The sequence below is a fragment of the Lissotriton vulgaris genome, chromosome 6 (assembly GCF_964263255.1).
Source record: "Lissotriton vulgaris chromosome 6, aLisVul1.2, whole genome shotgun sequence".
NCBI lineage: Eukaryota > Metazoa > Chordata > Amphibia > Caudata > Salamandridae > Lissotriton > Lissotriton vulgaris.
The window spans coordinates 378277900-378300105 of record NC_141694.1 but is presented as its reverse complement, the minus strand read 5'-3'; the positions used below and the strand labels follow the sequence as shown (position 1 = coordinate 378300105).

At 45.4% G+C, this 22206-nt stretch overlaps 1 protein-coding gene across 1 annotated transcript in view; it reads right to left on the bottom strand.

Annotated features, from left to right (window-relative positions):
* SH3YL1 (SH3 and SYLF domain containing 1) overlaps positions 1-22206 on the bottom strand; it is a 665923-nt gene that overhangs the window by 357478 nt on the left and 286239 nt on the right. The window contains exon 5 of the mRNA XM_086926395.1: positions 20370-20482. Within this exon, the coding sequence (XP_086782521.1) occupies positions 20370-20482 (113 nt within the window). The remainder of the gene's footprint in view (positions 1-20369; positions 20483-22206) is intronic.

Genomic DNA, 22206 nt, shown 5'->3' with positions numbered 1-22206 from the left:
GGCCCCTGGTCCCGGCCGGTCGCAGACGGGCTTACCTTAGGCGCAGCTTTGGCGCGCCATTGTCGCGCCCGCTGCGCCCGTCCACTGCGCCTCGGCCAACACATGGAGGTAAATAGGGAGGGGGAAGCGCGGGCTCGTGGCTCCGCCCTCTGGCTCGCGGTGGATTGCCCCGATTGGTCTGCCTACCTCCCTTTAGGCTCTCCACGCAATCGGCACTCAGCCGTGGAGGAACGGATCCCGGGATTTGGCAGCCAAAAATGCTGGGGTGAGAGGAGAAGCCTGACTCGCTGTTGTCCTCACAGTGCAATAGGCAATTTTAAAAATAACGAGGAGCAGTCTAATTCGCTGTTGTCCTCACAGTGCAAAATAGGAATATTAAAAATAACGAGGAGCTGCCTAACTCGCTGCCGTCCTCACAGTGCAAAATAGGCAATTTTAAAAATGACGAGGAGCAGCCTGAATCGCTGTTGTTCTCACAGGATCAGTGCAGGTGACAAATAACAAATAGCAGTTTTATAGTGCGAGCGTTTTGTACAATAGTTAAAATCCAAGCACAGCGCTGAGGCTACAGCGGCAGTTTCAACAGGGTAGCTCAAGAGCCCAAACAACCAATATCTTGTGTTCATGAACATCTTCCCACTTACAAACACAATACAAAGCCCCCAGCATACACTTTAGTTTCTAAACAATAAAGACCTATTGGACAGGACAGGAAAACTTGTTAGGAGTTATAATATTTATTTATGCTGCTTTGACATTTTAATGCTACATAGTAAATATAAATTTGTAGGATTGGAAAATGTATCTTTGTTTGAACCTTAGGTTACTTTCTCAACTAGTTTATCTGGAGCTCGCTCTTTCTTGCGTACCCTGTAATCTTGTAGAGTCAAGTCTACAGCTCAGTCGAACTAACAAATGAAAAACAGGGCTAACATTAAAAGTCTTTGTCTCATTTCAGGGATTTGCAAAGTTTTGATGTTGTGGAAGGCTGGTTAAAGCACATCAAGTCTTAATCTTCTCTTTTACTCCTAGTAACTATGGGCAACACTTGCAAGGGAGTTGATCAAGTACATAAACCCAGGACAACCACAACCCCGTTAAGATATTTGGATGTTGCTCAAAGTTGCACATTGTTAGAAAGACATCCTTTTTGCCCAGTTAATCTCCATTTTTTGGTTCTGAATGGAACTGGAAGTAGCGGACTCTGACTGTGTCCTGGGCTCTGCTAGTTGGCCCCAGGGCCAGTGAGATGTTAAACACAAACACATACATTGAGGTACACTTATAATTGGCATGATCTTCCCTATAAGCCCCTAATAGATAATAGGGACAGGGGATGAAAACTATCTATAAGTCCCTAGTATACATTAGGGCATGGCAGTGTAAACGCCAGCAGCCTCAGTTGCACTTACATGTGGGCACTGCTGAGAGACTGAGGTCATTTTAAAAGCAGCCATGTGATGCAGCACTGCTTTTAAAAGTAAATTCACTACGAACTCGACTTTGGCGGTATGGGCACTTTAAATTTGATAATCTACCTAATTTTTACATTGTGAATACCCCCCAAGGTCTTCCCTAGTTGTTGCAGGGGTATGTTTGTGTTTGTTGGGGGGGGGGGGGGGGGGGAGGGGGATAATGTAACTATAAGCAGGGTCTCCATAAATGAGGTTTTATAAAACCTGGTGAGTGAAAGCTGGCCATTTTATTTCTCCCTAGTGTAGTGTATACAAATTTGACTTTGGTGCTGTGGGCACTGTGAAGAAATAACCGAAATTGTTGTTATTTTCAAGGTTTTATATAGTGCTGGCTAGACCCGGAGGTATCAGAGCTCTTTCCATGAGCATCAGATCATAGTTACAGGTTACATTGTTAAAAAGGTTACACAGGTTACGCATATTAGGAACCCCCCAGGTCTCCCATAGGTGTCCGAGTGGTGGGGAGTTCTGTAATTATGAACATGGGCTTTATTGAGGAGGTTTTATAAACTCCAGTGTGGAAGAAATTACACATTTAATTTTTTGGCCTTGAAGATAGTTGGCCTCATAGGCTAACATGGCAATATGTTATGGACGCATAACTATTGTTAGGAGAGTGAAAAATTTAATTCAAAGACTGAAACGAATGGCACTGATAAATCCAGCAACGTGGCATTGTTGAATTTATCATAACTTGTACAGAAAAGAAGTTAAGACTTTCTTTTCTGTCAGCTAAAATACAGTCTCTGGCACTCCTTCCTGATTGGTCAGCCCTGGGGGACTATCCAGGCTGCCTTGAGTAGGTGATAAGTGGCCTGGCCAGGGGAGGCTACCTGAAGGAGAGAGCTTTGTGGGGCACTGGAATGCCAGAGCAGGGATTGGGTAATAAAGCATCAACCTCAAGGGAAGAACAGGTCAAGCAAGCCTGTCAACCAGTGCCAACCCCTCTCACTGCCAGATAGGAGGTTTAAGGAAGGAATTCACAGGTGTGAGTGGGGGGGGGGAGTTTATGGAAATTAGCCATACTCTGAGTCTGGGTTAGTTAACCCTTGCTGCTCTGCTGAAATTTCAGCCATGATGGATGTGAGAAGTTGGCCTGGTATATGATGTTCTCTATTCTAGTGAGCACCTTGCACCAGTCCAAACAACCCTTATGGTGATGGTTGTAAAGTCAACCTTATAGACCAGCTATCCTAGGGGTAGCATGGACAAAGCAGTCTTAGGCTAAACTCAAGAGGGCATGTGAAGCCAGCTGTTTTACCATATGTAACTCCCTTAATACCAAATGAAAGGAAACCACACAGGATATATATAACATATATATGTTATTTATTTCTAGACAATCCCTCTGAACTCTTTATGAGGTCAAAGGCACAAGCACAATACAAGATATTTAATTAAAATACAATAAGTTGCACAAAATACAGTGGGGCCCTAGGGGAACGCTAAACCATATACTAAAATAGTGGTATAAGGACCACCACACGAAAAGTGAATAGGCCCAGGGCATCGCTGGGGCTACGCTGAACTACCAAGTGTTTGGAAGCAGGAGGCCCACGGGATGCGTGTGCAGTGTCTAAACACACACACACGAGTTACCATAGGGAGTGAATGGGAACGTAAAAGATGGAAGCTAGTTCTTTTAGGGCACTTCTGACTGGACTCAATGAAAGTTACTTGAAACCTAGACAGTTGGATAGTCAATACCCACAGGAGCACCGGAGTACTCGCGTTACCTCACCCACAGGAAGCGGGTGCATAGGTGTCAAAGTGTGTCGGGTTTCGTCGCTGAATCCTATGGAGCCTTGAAGAAAGATGCTGCAGGCGACCAGGAGAGAAGTGTCCGGTTGGATCCAAGGGCGGGTTGAGGATGAAGAGGACCTGAAAGCAGAGGGGACAGAGTCTGGGTCACTAGCCAGTGACCGGGAAGGAACCAGGAAGGAACCAGGCGATGTCGCGAAGCTTGTCTCTGCAGCCATGTGGACCAGGAGGCGTTGACGATGACCAGGAGTCAGGCACGGACTGTCTCATGAAGGCTCTCGCTGTCGGCCGTGTCGGCTTCCGGATTGGAGTCAACAAGCCTTGGCAAAGGCAACCCACACAGGAAACGAAGTTGGCTTCTTAATCAGACCAGCAAGGTCTGATGGGATGCTTCTTTTGAGGGAAGCAAGGGCCAGTCTGGAGCAACCAGACCAGCGGTGGAAATTCAAGGTTTCATCACCAAGATGGCCACTAGCCAACGGGAAAGTGACAGGGCAGACGCGTCGAGCAGGAAAATGCAGAAGGGCCCCACGCAGAACTCGTGGAGGGTGCATGGCTGATCTTCAGTGCAAATGATGCTCGGGACTGGGGCTTCTCAATCCCCAAAGCACAGCTTCAAGGGTGCCTCGGGTGCTGCAAAATTAGCAAGTCTCAGATTTTTCAAGATGGCCGGTCCCACGTCTCTCGTCGCCCCCACGGGTCTCAGCTTTGCTGGGACTGTGGATCGGGCTGTTGGAAGTCTGAAAGTCCGGTTCTTGTCAGGCTCTGTGCTCGGGCTCCGGCGGGAGTGTCGACAAAGCAAGTCATTGATCACTGGATGTTGCCTGCTTGCACAGGGTGGTCACTCCTTGACCACAAGGGAGATTCTTCAGTCTTCTATCTTCAGGTAGAATGTTGAAGGTCCAGAGTTTTGTTTCAAGTTTGTCAGGATAAATCTAAAGTCTTGGGACTCAGCTCCTACCTATATACCAAACCTAGGGGCTGGATTACCCGCTAGGTCCCTCCTATGGGTGGGACCAGGGAAGGGGGTGGTTACAACCCTTTCCCTTTGTCCAGTTTCGGGCCAGAGCTGGGGCTGAAGTGCCCCAGCACCGGTTTGAACTGGACTATGCATGGGACACCTTGTGTGCCCCAGGCAGTGTCTCATTTCTTTCAGTCCTCCCTGCCCCAATACACTATAGCCTGTCTGGGGTGGTGCTAGCACCTCCCAAGACAGGAAACCTATTGTCGAAGCCTCCCTCGCTGGAAGGACTCCCAGCAGCAGGAGGTCAGACTTGTGTCTGTGGCAGCAGTATCCATTTTGTGATGTTGAGGCTCTGGTTAACTTTAAACGGGATTAGTAGGAACAACAGGTCTTCTTCCTCTAGAAGGGTGGAATGCTACCCTCATCGCCAGAACTGGCGAGGGGGTAGAATTCCAAAGCGTATGACACCTTACTCGACATGTTTTGATAAAGACAAACCAGAGTTAGCATTTAACCGCAAGCACTTAACAGTATATGGAATGGCAATATCCTAGTACAGCTATAAGGACATGGTTTCAAAAGCTGCAGACAGGCTCAGCTCATGCTAGAGCAACATCTCACATAAAACCAAGCACTCTGCCTCCAGGATTGTTAAGGCCTACCATAGGAGTGACTTATAGGTATATATGTGTCTAGATACAAGGTTAGATATAGGAATACTATATCTAAGCAATGGGTGATTACATGACCTTGCCCCAGCTGAGTGATCAGCCAGTTGTGTCAATGTGAGTGGCCAGCCAGGGGTGGCATAATACATGCTGCAGCCCCTGGTAGGCATTGGATGCACCTATGCCCTGGGTACCTATAGTACACTGTACAGGGGCTCATAAGGTGACCCAATACCCAAGTGGAGATGTACCTATAGTACATGGAGTCCATTTTACAGAGAGAGCAGATAACCTGGGGCCCTGATTAGCAGGAACCCAGGCCAACTAAGTCGAAAACCAGCTAAACACTAGGCAAAGAATCTGGGGTAACCATAGTCCGGTATCCACCTTCCTACAATGGATTTTGAGAGAATAGTGCTTTCTGGGAAAAGAATATGCAACACTTTGGAGGAAGTTGTCATGATCTGGGTGTTGCCCTGCAACTCATCGGACAGGGGTGCTCTCCTATTTCTCATCATAGAACCATGGATACATATGTGAGAGGTGAAGAGCCTCTCCGTTCTACTGCCTGAAACTACAAGGAGGAGGAGGACTGTCCTGCTGGAATCCTGATCTGCACTCAAGGACCTGCCTGGTGAAGACTGCGCCTGCTTCACTATCTGGGAATATACCTCCAAGGCTTTGCTTCAAGAAGGAGCACACTCTCTGCAGCTACAAGTTAACAGAGCTTAACTTACCCTTCTCCACCCAGAGTCCCTCTTCTGGAGTCTTTCCAGTGGAGTTTTAAAGGGGTTGACCAAGTGCATTGGGTGAAGTGAGGTCCAGGCCTGCCAAGGACCATCTAGGAGATTTCAGACCCTTGGATTTGTGTTTTGGACACTAGGAACCCACCAGGAGACCTGTTAGAAAAACATCCAGACCGACCACCTTCAACCATGACCCGGCCCGGATTTCAGGGTCATCCTGCTGAAGGCCTCCAGAGGTGCAACTTACAGAGTTTGACCTGGAGCTCCTTGAAAGTCAAGCCAGCAACCCTCACTGAATCCAGACTGGTGGAGAACAGCGAGGGCCCTTGGCAGAAAAAGCTCCAGAAAAGTTTCTAGATCCGAAGGTAATTTTTAACTGAGGTCTACTGCGTGGGGTAGCCGAGAAGGGCTCCATCGCGGTTGGCCTCAAACTTTGACTTTGCCCTGGTCAGGCACGACCAAATGTCCAGAAGTGGCGCAGTTGGTTTCAAAGCACTAAAAGGTGTTTATCGCTTTAAAATTCATATAGCGGATTCCCTTCAATGGATTTTCATAGTTTTGGTATCAATATAAAGAAACATATTTCTATTTGTATAAATTGGTGTGGGATTTTTATTGTGTGTTATGTCTCACTTACTCACAATATTGCTGTTTTAAAAAGCATTACATGCCTGTCTCCAACGTTAAGCCTTATTGCTCGGTATTAGCTACCACGAGTTGAGCAAAGGACTAATTTATATAGACCCTATTTAGGACCCACTACCATGTTGGCGGCCTTGTTGCAGGTGCTAGGTGCCTACCTATCACTCCCTATAACCCACCTTCCAACATACATTAAAAGAGATATAGAATGAACAAGCTGTATAGTACCAGAGCAGTTAATATATTCGAACAGTCATCTTGTCATTTTACTATCTGTCGCTTACATGACCTGTAAGAAATATACCACACCAAAGTTCTAGTAGAAGCAACTGGCACTTGCAGTGTTTGGAGTTTCTTACACAAAGCTTGTCCCAGTCAGTTTGTTACTTACTGACAACATCTACACTCTGTTGCAGCTACTATAATTCCTTTTACTGTATTCAAGCATTTAGGGAGGACATTATGAATTTTCAATATAAAACCGAACAATCCGATTAGATGGATGCTGCAAAAAATTCAGGTTTTATGCAAGTTAGTCACATAAAAGTATCTTTCAGGGAGTGTATAAAGAGTGTATAACAGCAATGGAAAACAGAATATAGAACTATTTCTCCCCATTATTGCATGGGTAGCAAAAGGTTCAGCTCCAGCGTAGGTAACAAAAACCACAAAGGCCCTGAGAAGCTTAGTATCAGTTGCAAGAAAATTAAAAAAGTGTTTGCAAGACAAATAGCTTCTAGTCCACACTATTGAGATGGTGATATTGAACATACTTGAGAAGACCCTTTGATGAAATCAAAATGTTTTGCTATTTTGTTTGTTCTTTGTTCCGGTGTTAAGTTAGCATTTGTGGCACCATTTTAGATTTAGCCGCCATTTTGAATCATGTTGTCAGCTATGTATTCCCTGACTCGAGAAGCATGCTGTGGAAATGTTCCTTTCTCCAAGGTTAAGCCTCCCTCTGCTAATGAATACACTGTTCTTACTGATGCATTCCTTTCCCATACATAGAGGCTTTCTCACTAGTCGAGTAGCAGACACGAACAGCATGACCTTGCTCCAGTGATAATGAGTACCCGACCTCAGAGTTGAGCCTCGTCTTACTGTACTTCTTTGTTTTAGCTGCACCTGCAAGTAGATTTCCATTAGGGGCGGGACATTCTTTGTTCAGAAAACGTACATAATGTATCTTTATGTTTGCTGAAGTCAGTCCCTCTGCATTAAGCTCAGGAGGCAGTTCAGATTGGACACCGCTCGAGTGTACCTGAATAAAATATACTGGGTTTGTATTCTCTACTGTCTGACCAAGTCTTTATTTGTATGGGAGGCTAAGAGGTGGTTTCGAGTGACCCGGGTGGCACTAATCGGGTCACTTCATTCAATTGGTGCCCGAAAAGGGACTCCATCGGGTGACCCATCCTCGCCCGCAGACGGGTCGGGGACCATCGTTGGGTCGGATAGGAGGACCAGGGATACCTGCACGAGAAAGTCCTGAACTCGCAGCTGCCCAGTCCGTCTGACCGGGCGGTGCCTCGCCCAGTGGTCATCTCGACTGGGCTCCTGAATGTAGAAACCTTGGATTTGACAGTCTGGTCCGAAGAGTCGGCAGTGGATAAAGCATTTGTTTGACCTGTGTGCACTAGGTGAGTTTGTTTTTGTTCTTTGTGGATATGGTACCATTTTGGTTTGTCTTTGGTACGGTCAGATGCCTGATTTTGGTTTGCATCTGCTACGGTCTGAGGACCGATTTGGATGCAAAGTGTTTGCGGACACTTTGCCCAGCAACATAACAAATTTGGCTTACTTTTGAAAATGCCGGTGTTTAGTCACTTTTCGATTTCTTGTTGTCGTCGTTGTTCTGCTGATGCTCGACTGGAAAAAAAGTCAGCCAGCGCCTCCGGAAGGCACCCCAAATTTTTATATGTATGTAAAACATGGTCTTTGCCCTATTATGTTTAATACGCAACTGAACAAATATATGAAGGACCATGCCGAGTTACAGTGGCCTTTGACAGGCACCTTTGATGAACAAAAAATTAGGTTCTTACAGGAAAAGTGGTTTGCAAGAAGAAGTAGGCAGTCTAGGTTTGATTTCATCAGAACATGGCAAAAAGAGGCTAAACAGAGGTGAATGAAAGCAGAGAGGGAGGCCTGGAAGGGGAGAATGCAGACATGGACTCTAAAAGCTGTAGTGCATGATAGAGAGAAACAGGAGATCGGAATTGAATGTGAAGATAGGATTTATCAATATTCAGTCGAAACCTATGTAGCCGGAGAGGAAAATGATGTTTTTGTGGAAGAATTGCTAAATGCTCGACCTCCACCTCCATATGCCCCGCAGAGGGTATATTGCAAAAAACACAGTTGATGGACAGAATGCAGAACAATGTCTTACTTTCACCCCAGTACAAAGATCTGGGCCTAAATCATCGTTTTTTTGCACTCCACACCACCCTAGGTCAGACACTGGCTATATGCAAATCAGCCTTGACCCTGTGCCTCATGGGAACAGTCCAGCCCAAACTACCAAGTCATGTCTTTCCTAGACCGGAATCAAGCATCCAAGGACCGGTTTCTGGCTATCATCCTTCTTCAGCCTGGATAGCTTGACTCCAGTGATGTGGAGAGCCTGGGACTCACGTCTGAGCATACCCAGCCCACTCGGGGTGAAAATTGCAAAAAACACAGTTGATGGACAGAATGCAGAACAATGTCTTACATTCACCCCAGTACAAAGATCTGGGCCTAAATCCATCGTTTTTTGGTGTGCAAAAAAACGATGGATTTAGGCCCAGATCTTTGTACTGGGGTGAATGTAAGACATTGTTCTGCATTCTGTCCATCAGCTGTGTTTTTTGCAACCCGCAGAGTGTGTATCCTGCTCTTCCCCCACAGGCCGGCTACCTGGTTCTTCTGTCACTGCTGTTTCTGCTCCTGTTACTGTTGATCAGACTGCCTTGGCCACTGCACCTCCTGTCCTTTAAAATGATATGATAAAAATTATTTATATAGCGCACGTACACCAACGGTTTCTTGGCGCTTCCAAGGACGGGCTGAGAACGCAGCAGTGTGGTGAAGAAAGTTAATTGTAGGCTTGGGAGAAGAGCCAGGTCTTAAGCGCACTCCTGAATTGGGGATAAGAGGAGATTAGACGGAGATCTGGGGGGAGTGAATTCCAAAGGAGTGGGGCTTGTGAGGAAAATCTCAGGCCACCATGCTTCTTACGTCTAAAGGTACATGTAGACAAAAACGTTTGAGCATGAAGATCGTAAGACCCGGGAAGGAACATAGCGGTGAATACAAGAAGCAATAAAGGCCGGGCCTTGGAGTGAGAGGGCCTTGTGTTTCAAGCAACCCAGTTTAAAAAGGCTGCGCTGAGCCACAGGGAGCCAATGGAGGCTCTTAAGGAGAGGTTTATTATGACTAGACTTTGGCTGGCAATGAATGAGTCTAGCTGCTTGATTCTGAATAAGTTGGAGTTGATGAGATTGGTAAGCGGGTATTCCGGCGTACAATGTGTTCGCATAGTCAATCCGGGATATGACCAATCCCAGAGTGACTTGGACGAGGGCGTCATGAGAAAGAAATCTGCAAATTTTCCTAATGCGAAGTAGGTAGAAAAAGCAAACTGAAGCCACAGATTTAATTTGGGCCCTCAGAGAGGTCGTTGCTGGTGGTGACTCCTAGGCTCTTTACAGAGTTGACAGGGGATGGTGGGCAGCCCAGGGAGCGTGGCCAGAAATTGGTGTTCCAAGGATTTCCTGGAGGGCCTGTGAGGACCAGCTCAGTCTTATCAGGATTAAGCTTGAGCTGGTTCGCGTTCATCCAACTACTGATTAAGGTCATAATGGATTGAACGTTCTCTATGGAGGAGGGGGGGGAATCGATGTTAAAGATGAGCTGAAGGTCATCAGCATAATTAAAGATGACTACTGATCTTTTCTGGAGCTCTGAAATCAAAGGAAAAATGTACAGGTTAAATAATAAAGGGGAGAGGGAGGAGCACAGAGGGACTCCACAGGTGAGGTTTTTTTCCTCCGACGTAAAAGTGGAGATTCGGACTGCTTGATTTCGGTCTTGAAGAAATGATGTGAGCCACCTCAAAGGTGGCCCCGGATGCTGGCGTTCTCGACCCGATCGAGGAGGATAGGATGGTCAACGGTATCGAACGCCACCGACAAATACAGGAGCACCAGGGCTTGTGAGGTATTCTGGTCTGCCCCCTTTCTAAGTTAGTCATGAACCGCCAGGGCAATAGACTCAGTGGAGTGTTGAGGCCTAAACCCAGCTTGGTGGGGGTCTAGAAAGTGAAAATTTTCCACAAAGGTTCTAAGGCAGTTTGCTAAAAAGGCCTCCAGGACTTTTCCCAAAAAGAGAAACAGCAAAATGGGGCGAAAATTGCTCAGTACCTAAGGGTCAGCTCCCGGTTTTTGGAGTCTTCATCGTCTGTGGCAACTATGGCTGTTAACATTCCTGCAACACCTATTGCTTCAGCATCTCTTTCGCCAGCTCTTACACCCACGACCCAGCCAGCAGCGACATTAATGCCCACTACTTCTGTCATCACTCCCACTGTGTTCCTATATTCACTGATGCTACAGAGTATTGGGACACTGCTACGTGGCCCTGAGGATAGAGACTGGACTAAATTTAAGGAACAATTGGCGCGAACTTTGGTGCGATCTGATGTGGGAGATGCAGAGAAAAAGGTAGTGGCTAATCAGGCTGCGCAGTGGGCTCGTAACCTCATTTACAGTGTGGAAGATGTGTGAAGTGTGATGAAAGAATATGAGCCTTTTGTACACCTGCATGCCCTTAAACACATGTGGGCTACAGTGATTGGGCTTTGGGAGCAGTGTTTCAATGAGGCAGCACCACAGATTATCTATGATATTAAGATTCATGTATACGTTGTGGATATGGCGCCTGGTCAACTTTTTGCTAATGTTGTGAAATTGGTTGCTTATCAGAGTAGGCTGCTTGAGAAGAGCCCGAAGAGGGTATCTCAGTTTCCAATGAGGAGGTCCACCCCATATATCACCCTGAAATACCAAATATATGGGATCAGCACAATGCTACTAGACCAGGGGTAGCGGCCAATGTTCCCTCTAATTATTTTCCTTTGTGTGCGGCAGAGTAAGGTCTCTGTGCTCTGCAGCCAAGGCTATGTGCGCCAAGAACCTGACCGCGCTTGTAGACCAGGGCTTTGAGTGGGATGAAAATACTCGGGGATCTTTCAAAGGGGCGTAACCATGCAATTAAGGGTGTGGCTTCAAAGCAATTAAGCTAAAAATGAGTGCATCATATAGTGTGCCACCCTACTGATATTTTGCTGCTTCTGTCATTGCCTCCCCTCACTCACCCCTTGGATGCGATTGCATCAGAGAAGCCAGCGCGTGATCAGCGTTCTGAATGGGCTCCGATCTCACCCCAGAGAGGCCAAAGAGTGAATGTGTGGCTCCATTTGCTCCAGTTATCGATCTCCCGGCAAAATAAGTGGGGGGATGCCGTCCACCTGCGTGCTACCCCGACTCGAGCCCTGGCCAAGACAATTGGCTTTATCAATAGTTGTTTTTTGAATCAAGTTGTATATATTAATAAAAATGCTTCCGCTCTTGTGGTTGGGGTTGTGACTTAATGCTTGGGCTGTCGATTTTGGAGATGGGTTTTTAGTCTCAGGTCAGCCTAAAATCCTGTGATTCTGGGCAAATCAATTAATCTCCCCATGCATACAAAAAATATATAATAATAAATCATGTAAAGCGCTGCAATACTTTTTCGGTTGAGCTCGCACTATATAAAAACTTGCTGCATTTCTTTTCTCCATGTTGTGTGGTGCAAACAAGACCCAAAACCCCTTCATAAATATACTCCTAAGTATCTCTCATTACTTTTTCACTCGAGGGCTTACTAGCATAAAAGAATTATGTGAGAGACCAGCGAGCACAGCACAAGTGATTTCTCCCTGCATACATAATTTACCTAAACTTGAATAATATAACATTTTGAAAACTTTAGTAAATTTTGCACAATGTTGGATGAAAAAACTTCAGACATTTTGGCTGGTCTCAAAGTTTCATCCTGGACTACTTTTGTTACATATTGATAATAACTGCTGCATCTTCTTTCAAGATAATTACTAGAATTACTTGGAGTATGACAAATACCGCTATCTTTGAGTACGATGAGCTTTGCCTCTAGAATTGGTTAATGGGATATACTGTCTTTTACAAATAAATATAAAACATGTTCCTTAAGTACTCTGATACCAAGAGATGAAATACATTTCAAGAGAAAACAATACAGTACAAATAAAATATATCACATAAAGGGAAACTGCCGATAGTAATTCAATTTGAAAGGACAGCTTCTGTGCCAGTGTAATTTGGTAACATGTCTAACGGCAGAACGATTCTTAGCCTTCATGGGGATGACAAAGAAATGTCTGAAAATGACTGCCTTACGGTTGCATTTACTTATTTATCCTTTCGAGGTGGCCAGTCAGCAATCCTGGCCCGAACTCCCATCTTAGGAACACCGGGGGTGGCAGAAATATGATGGGAACTTTCACTACATGGCGGCCCAACAGGAGACATTGCTGAAGACCCTAAAGTGACCTGAAACGTCTCATAAAAATCATCGGAGCGGGCTTTGGAAGATACATCTGCACCAATAGCCTGTGCCACACTAGCAACTGCTCTATCAGTCTGGGACCGCTTTAGGCTGTTCATGATGTGAAAACGTGCTTGGTGCTAGTGAGCTGCAGCAGAAAACTGAGTTATTTTGGGTTCCCCAATGCCCAATCCCTTTTGGAGAAAAGCCTCCAGCAAACAAAATGGTAGCATGGGAACTCCGAAGTGTTCATCTAGCATAGATTAAAATGTTGCACTCCTGTCTGTGCACGCTAGGTTTGTAAATTGGTACTGCCCAGAAGTCTCTTTATCTTCTTCATGGTTGCTGAAGCGCCACGTTCCAAAGTGCGAGGAAAGGCCTGGCATCACCTGTCCTGTACACATGTTATTCGATGTATTGCTGGACCTGACAGGAGTCATCCTAGATCTTGTCCTTCTCTGCAAACTCCTCGAAGTCTCTTGTGTGGGCTTTCATATTCATACGCTTATTGTAACCGTACTGGATGCTCGCCGACGTCTGATGGCAGGCTGCAGATTCCTACACATCATGCCTTCTTTCACTTTGTTTTGCGTGTCAATCCAAACAGTTCCCAGGTGTGACGGCAGGTGGCACCGTGGGGCGGGGTTGTTCCTGCTTGTTCCAGTGGGTGTGACGAGGCTGCTCCGGTGTCCCCGAGTTTGGAAAGGTGTGGGTGGTCAGAAGGGGGTTTGGGCTGCAGCTGGAGCCCGTCCAGCAGTAGGGTGTGTTTATGTGTGTGGGGGCTGTAGCGTTACTGCTCCATGCATCTCCTCAACACAGCTGTGGTTCCGGGGGTCCTCAGTCCCTCTCTCCCCGATGCTACAGGCCGGTGAACCGGGCCTTGCTGCCCTCAAGTGCCCTTCCTACTTTACAAATGCCCTCAATCAGCCCGCAGCCTCTCTCTATTCAGAAAAGCCACGCATCAATTCCAAAAGCATTACGTGTGCTTTATACGTCACGCTTTTGGACTTGCTGCATTTCTTTTCTAAATAGACCACGGCTGGGTGCTAATTTCGGGCCGTTGTGAAAGTATTGCTGTTAATTGCAGCACTCTCATGTGCTGCAATTAACAGCAATACTTTCACAATGGGCCATAATCAGCACTCAGCTGCGCTCTATTTAGAAAAGAAATGCAGCAAGTCCAAAAGCATGACGTGTAAAGCACACGTAATGCTTTTGGAATTGATGCGTGGCTTTTCTGAATAGAGGGAGGCTGCGGGCTGATTGAGGGCATTTGTAAGGCCTCAGGCAACCAGTAAATTGCCATTTTTCGCCGCTTGCGTTGTGAAAGCAGGCGGCAGCCAGAACGTGTGCGCGCTTCACAAGAAGCACTGCGCGCTCGGTGCCTTAAAGGTGCGCGGGCACCCAGCCGCGCGGGTTAGAGGGAACACTGGTAGCGGCCCATTTCCAAGAACAGTGGGTTTATACTCCATGGAAAGGAGTGAGGTATTGTCACTTAAGACTCAGTGGTCGGACCCTAGGAAAAATCCTACCGCATATTAAAAAGAATTGACTGAGGCCACTATTTAGACAGTATTGACGCTTGCAGATATTGAAATGTTCTTTGGCTTGCTGGTTCCAGTTGATATTTGGAGATCGGTACATGCACCGGATCACGTTGCAGAATGGGTGGTACCTGGGATCAAATTAAAGTATGGGACCAGGAGAGGAAGCCTGGTGAGAAGCTTAAGGCAGAGATACTTGCCTTGCCAGGCCGAATTATAATGTATATGCAGTCTCTTATCCTACCCAGAAAGATTGATTGGGGCAAGCTATCAGCTTGTCGTCAGAGGAAAGAGGAGTGTGTGTCTGATTTTTTCACCCCGTTTAAAAGTGTGTTTCTGGATTATAGTGCACAGGACTTGTCGATTGAAGGTGGTGTGCGTCTGTTTGTTAGTAGATTTGTTTCAAACCTGATGGTAGGGATGGCGACTCGAATACAGGCTTCCTAAAGCACCTGGTCCACCTCTTTTCCTTCTGTTATCTTGAATACGGCGCAGTATTATGAACACAGGGGAAATAAGGACAAGGAGAAAATGGAGAAAAAGCATAAAGATATGAAGGCGAAGGTGTTGTTGCAACAGGCTTCTCGAGGGAATGGTAGCTTCCCCGTACTAGCGAGTATGATACGCCTGTAGGACCGAATCAGTGTGCGTACTGTAAGGAGGAGGGTCACTGGCGCAGTGAGTGCCCTGTGCTTCTGCAGAAGGTGGTGGTCTCAAGAGGGCAGGGGTCTCGTGGAGATGGCGGTCATGACAGAGCTCAGACCGTTGGGACATCGCAGGATCGTACCGATCAGAACTACTTTGACGAGCCTCGAGGCAAACCGTATTATCATGATGACTACGATACGGATGAGGTGACTGGAATGTCTCACAGCTAGGACAGCTGGGGACAGGGTGAGGGACCAGTTTTGATACCTGTAGAACAGTGAGGTCCGTACATTAGTGCGGATGTGCATGGTTCGACTAAGGAGTTTTTGGTGGATACAGGTGCAACAAACCTCTCTATTCCTTGTTCCTTGGTCCATGGGGCGGCTCGGTCTGGCCATAATAATGTTTCGGTAGGATTTGCTGGTGTACCGGTTATGAGTCCGGTTTCAAAACCCCTTGCGTTGACTATTGGTCCTTTCACTGTGGATTCGCCATGCTTGTTGACGTCCAATTGTGGAGAGAATTTGATAGGTTTGGACTGTTGGAGAAATTGCATGCTGAGATTTACTGCTCAACAGCCAGTGTCTATATGACAATAGGTCCTGATGTGATGTGCGCGAAGCAGTGTCTGTCGAGCGATGTGCCCCTCCCTGCTGAATTTAAAGATGTGTGGGCGACACAAATGTGAGTTTGTTGCAGCTATAGCCTGTTTTGATACGAGTCAAGGAAGGTGCTATTTTATCCTGCATTCCTCAGTATAAGATACCACAGGCAGGTGAGTGAGCTTTGATACAAATTGTGCAAGACTTGATTGAGAAAGGAGTGGTTGAGGAGACGACTGCTAATGTTTGTAACAGCCCTATTCTTCCGATCCTAAAATGGACGCCTTCGGGTCCATTTGAGTATCAGGAAGATGTTTATCGTTTTGTGATTGATTTGCGTGAAGTGAACCTAATAGTGAATCCTCAGTTTCCAGTGGTCCCTGATATTACGGCTGTTCACAAGGACTCCTTCTGCCAAATGATTTTCTGTCATTAACTTGAAGAATGCATTCTTCAGTATTCTCATTCATCCTGATAGCAGATATCTGTTCGGGTTCACCCTCGCTGGCAGATGCTTTAGGTTCGGTCATGCTTCTCAAGGCTATACAGAGAGTCTGAGTATCTATAGTCAGGCATTGAAAGGTCAGCTGGTTTCCTTGTCACTCCCCGCAGGTAATTTATTGCTTCAATATGTCAAGGACTTACTCATCGCCGCGGATACAGAACAAGGGCGCAGAGGAAGTACAGTTTAATTGCTGCTACATTTAGCTCAACATGGCCATACAGTGTCTCTTTCCAAATGTCAGTATTGTCAACAGGAGGTCTCCTACTGCCAAAGGCAGGTAGGAGACTGTCCCCCTGAGCGCATCAGTACCATTGTTAAAATGTCTGTCCCGCAAACCGAAAGATGCGAGTGCTTTCATAGGTATCACTTCCTTTTGCTGGCCGTGGATACCTGGCTACTCGCTTCGTATTAAGCTCCTGCTTGCGCTAACACTAAAGGATGTGCATAAGCCCCTGCCTTGGACGCCAGAGTGTCAGCAGTCTTTTGAGCAATTAAAAACAGAGCTTTGCTCAGCTCCAGTGCTTGGTACCCCGAATTACGCAAAATGCTTTGTATTGTAGGTCCATGAGCAGGGTGGTTGTGCATTTTCTGTTTTAACACCAACATTTGCAGATAAGCAAAGTCTGTGTGATTATTTCTCTGCTGTGCTTGATCCCGTCGCCGAGCCCTCCCGAGCTGTCTAAAAGGGATGTATGACATCACAACGCATGCTTTTACATAGCATGCTTTTACATAGCAAGTTTTACAACGCATAGTGTTGAGGGGTGCTGGATAGTGAATAGTTTAATTTACTATTCCAACTCCAGTCCCCGTGGATAGTAAGGAAGGTGTTGGATAGTAAATTAAATCTATTCCCTATCCTAGAGCACCCCCAAGCGCAATGTGTTGTAATGGTTTGCGTTGTAAAAGTTGCGATGTAAAAGCACTGCGTGGTAAAAGTTGCGTTGTAAAGGATGTTTCCATCTAAAAGTGGTCACGGCTGTGGACGTCTCAATATGACAATCGGCGGGACTTGTACTCGATACGGACCGCACAGTTATGGTACCCCATGCTGTGGATACACTTTTGAATAAGACAAGGACAGAGCACCTCACCAGCGCAGGTCTGACAAGTTACGAGCCAACGCTCTTTCAAAAGCACATTACGATCAAACGCTGTGCACTTTGAATCCAGCCACGTTACTACCTCTCCCTTCTGAGAATGAGGAGATTGACATATATAATTGTATCTTCCGGACAGAAGAAGAGACAAAAGGACGGGTAGATCTGACTGATGTTCCTTTATCTGACCCCCAAGGGGAACTATAGGTCGATGGCGCTTGCTTTAAGTTACTAGATGGTACTACAACTGCTGCATACGCAATTACAACACTGCGCGCGGTTGTTGAGACATCACAAGTTCCCTATCAGTCGGCCCCCTGTTGCAGAGCTAGTCGCCCTTATTCAAGCCGGAGTTGAGTGAGGGACTGGTTGTTAATATTTATACAGATAGCCAGTATGCCTTCGGGGTCGCCCAACATTTTGGGCGGCTCTGGGCAGAGAGAGGGTTCCTTACTTCCCACGGGACACACATTCAGCATGGTCCTCTTATACATAGGCTTCTGTCCGCTTTGACGCTCCCTAAGAAAGTGGCCATAGTGAAGTGCAGCGCCCATAGGAAAATGACTGACTACGTGGGTAAGGGGAATGCTTTTGCAGATCAAACAGCTAGGGAAACAGCCCGATCAAAGATGAAAAGAATGTTTGTAGCAGGTCCCGCCAGGTGAGTGCCTGAGTTCTCGATGTTTGAGGATACACTAGAAAATGTGAAGCAGATACAGAGTGAGGCCACGTGGAAGAATTAGCGGTGTGGCAAGAAAGTACTGCAAATACGAATGATGAAGGATGTTGGATTGACAAGTCAGGGAAGCATGGATGGATGTTGCCAGATGCATATGTTCTTCCTGTAGTCATTATGGCCCACGGGCTGCTCATATCAGTGTTAAGGGTATTTGCAGGTTTTAAGACCTCGTATGGCAAAATGACAATATCTCCAAGACAGCTGCACATTTAGTAAAATACTACATGATGTGCATGATGCACAATATTGGCAAGGGTACCCCTACACCACCTGGTAATTTTGCACCTCCCACTTTCCATTTTTAGGTCCTTCAATTGCACTTAATTGAAATGGATGCAGTCAATAATTTGAAGTATGTGTTGGTGGTTGTTTGTGCGTTCAGGAAATGTGTTGAAGCTTACCCCACTAAAGAGAATAGAGCCATTGCTACTGCAAAGATACTCCTGAAGGAGTTCTTTCCTCATTTCTACTTGCCCCATTTGATCTGGAGTGATAACGGAAGTCATTTCAATGCCAAGGTTATTCAGCTAGTTTGTGAAGGGACTACACATCAGACAGAAGTTCCAAGCTGCGAATCACCCCCAGTCAACAGGTTGGGTTGAGAAGTATAACGGTACTCTCAAACTGAAATTGGCAAAGATCCAGGAGACCACAGGGTTGCAAAGGCCAGGTGCTTTGCTGCTAGCTCTTTTGTCCACAAGAACAGCAGCATATTCTAGGACAGGATTGTCACCTTACGAGTACATGTTCGGACGCCCGGCGAATGTCTGTTGTGTCCGCATAGAATCTCAGATTTTGAGTATCCTTTGTTGACAGATTACTTGTATGAGTTAACTAAAAGTCTGCATTCTATTCACCAACAGATCCACAAGTCCCTTCCACCTATACCAGAGGGGCCTGGTCATACATCTATCCGGAGAACTAGGTGTTACTAAAGACTTTTCTGTGGAAAAATAGCCTGGAGCCCAGTTGGAAGGGGCCAGAGTTGGTCCTCCTCACTACCAGGACAGCTATGAAAGTTGCTGGCCTAAAGAACTGGATCCACTCCAGCAACTGTCGCAGAGTACCCTTGCCCTTACCCTATGACGAATGGGTGAAGGATGGTATCAGGGAGGCTGAGGGTGAGAAGATACCTCAGTTTATCCCCTTCAGGGACACGCAGCTTATAAGGACCCAAACTGATGCTGAAAACAACCTACTTAATGCAGCAGTGTCCCCCCTGAGATCAGAGCCCTTAAAGAGCCCCTTTTTGTTGACCCCTCTGTGCCTTATTGTCTAGGTACTCTCAACCCTAAACCGAAAAAAAGTCAGCTCATGCCACTAGTGCTGCCATCATGTTGCAAAAGGGCATTGCCGACATGATGCAGATTGACGAGGGAATTTTTGGATCTGTATCATCCCTTGCAAGGTCTATTCCCGATACGGAGTATATGGATAGTTCTGAGTGTTGATGTCCTTTGTTCCTCTGCATATTACAACTTTTCCACCCAAATCCGAAAATGTTTAACAAATGCTAACAGGAGGGTCTGATGAAATTAAAATGTTTTGCGGTTTTGTTCGTTCTCTGTTTCCGTGTTAAGTTAGCATTTGCAGCACCATTTTCGATTTAGTCGCCAGTTTGAATCATGACGTCAGCTATGTATTCCCTGACTCGAGAAGCAGGCTGTGCAAATGTTCCTTTCTCCAAGGTTAAGCCTTGCTCTGCTAATGAATATACTGTTCTTACTAATGCATTCCTTTCCCATAGATAAAGGCTTTCTCACACTAGTCTAGTAGCAGACACAAACAGCATGACCTTGATCCATAGATAATGAGTCGAGGCTCGTCTTACTGTACTTCTTTATTTTAGCTGCACCTGCTAGTAGATTTCCATTAGGGGCTGGACATACTTGCTTCAGAAAACTTACATAATGTATCTCTTTGCTGAAGTCAGTCCGTCTGCAGCAATCTCAGGAGGCTGGTCAGACTGGACTCCGCTCGATTGCACCTGAATAAAATATACTTGGTTTGTATTCTCTACTGTCTGACCAATTCTTCATTTGTATGGAAGGCTCAGAGGTGGTCGCGAGTGACCCTAATCGGGTCACTTCCTTCACCTGTATGGTTGTGAAAAATGAAGGCTGGTCACAAATGTGTAGTACCATTACATACTTCTGCATTTATGTAACATCTCCAAAAACTGTTTCACCCCTTTTTTTCCATGACTAGGAGATAAAACAAAACAGGTGGGCCTTCTAGCTAAATGTTAATTCTGAAGCAATATATCATTTTCTTATGATCTACTTAAAAAAAAACACACCCAATTTAAACCGAAATTCAGAAGCACCAAAAACAACAACTAAGACATTTAGAAAAATACATACCTGCCTAAGGGTCCAAGAGCCACAGTAAAATTACCTCCAAGCGTAAGGTTTCCACCTTTTGCAAAAGCAGAAACTGCTCTTTCTTGATTTAGAATGATCACTAAATCAGAGACCTGAAAGGAATTAAAAATGTGAGATTTATTGTGTCATTTTAATATCACCCTACTTTTCTGTGTGCAATCAGTGAAAGAAAAAAAAGTGAATATTAAACTTAGACACATGTCATTTGGTATACTGTTGATATATTGTGTAGAAATCACAGCTATGAAATGCATTTCCACATTCATTTCAAGTATAAGGGATAGTATGAATTTCCCCTTTCATACTAGACTGCCTCAAGCACTGACATTGTATTCATTTACTTCCAGTTTTTTTATAGTGCATCTATACTCAGGAAGGCACAAGTGTATTTTATAGGTAACCAAATCTGATACAACACAAGAGAAAAGGTATTAGGAAGGTGAAAATAAACTAAAGATATCTAAATAGAGGATATAAGGTACTGCTGCAACAAGTAGATTTTCAGCAGTGTTTTGAAGGTGTTTACATCTGGGTAAAACAATGATTTGAGGCCATTTTAAGGACTTCAGGCAGCTTTTTTTTTTTTAGGATAAAGTCCTACTCTGATTTCCCATCTGTCTTCCGGAAATGGTAAAAAGTGTGGCTGGACAGTGAGAAGTACCTAGGTGAAAGGCTTTGTGAGTCATGTCAAACAGATGATTCTTCAGCAGTGGTCTTACTTGGACGGGCAGCCAATGAAGTTCATTTAGTACCAGGGAAAGGTATTTGCATTTTCTGTTCAAAGAAATCAACCAAACTGTGGTGTGCAAGACTGCCTTGGTGAGAAACGGGCAGGATTGTGGGACCGCTGCAATGACTGTGGTGACACAGTCCAGGCAAGAGATGATCGCAACATGGGCCATATTTCTCAGTTGTTGAGGAGACACTTCTCAGAGCATGGAGGAAGAAATACAGGGGGAATACAATATATTGAATCAGAATCGGAGTATTGTCAATAATTAAACCTAAAGGTTTTACTGAGGGAGAGACGGTCCAAAGAAAGTAATCAAAAGAATTAATTCAGAAGAGCACTGTCTACGCTCTCTTTTTTTTGTGGTTAAGTGTATGGGGATTTAGTAGAGCGAAGTTGCTTGACATCCATACTTTCTTGAGGCAAGGCTTCTGTGTGAGAATATCATTCAGAAAAGTTCCTAAACGGAGTTGCGTTTCATTAGCTTATTTATGCATGCCAAAATCAGTCTTAAATAAAGGTTCCACGTAGAGGTTGAACAGTGATGGAATCAAAATTAATCTTGAACTCCACGGCTCGTGTCGAAGATATTTTTTTACAAGCTTTACTAGATGGCTGTACTTGGACAGATAGGCGTTGAACCAGTTTAGAAAATGGACAATTCTTGTGCAAGTACCCTTAGGAGAAGATGGACTGTCCAGAATGTTGCCCAGAAATTCAGCAATATCAGGAGTCACTGCCTTTTTCCATAATGTAGTAGAAGTTAAATACCTTCCAGGAAGCAGTCTCTGTGCCGAATCCACTTCTCAATCCAGACTGACGGGCAGTAAAACATTGGTTTTTGTGGACATATTTTACTAGCTGTCAGAACATTCAGTATTCTTTCTTTTTTTTTTTTAGTGAGTACGTACCCAATACAAGAACATCAAATCGACATTATTGATCTATCTGGATGAAATGTATATTTCATATATACATTTTCTATATACATTTCATCTAGATAGATCAAAAATCCCTTAGTCCATAAATCGGCGATATCCCGTTAGCAAGGCATACATGTTAATAATTGATGCACTTCTTGCCCCC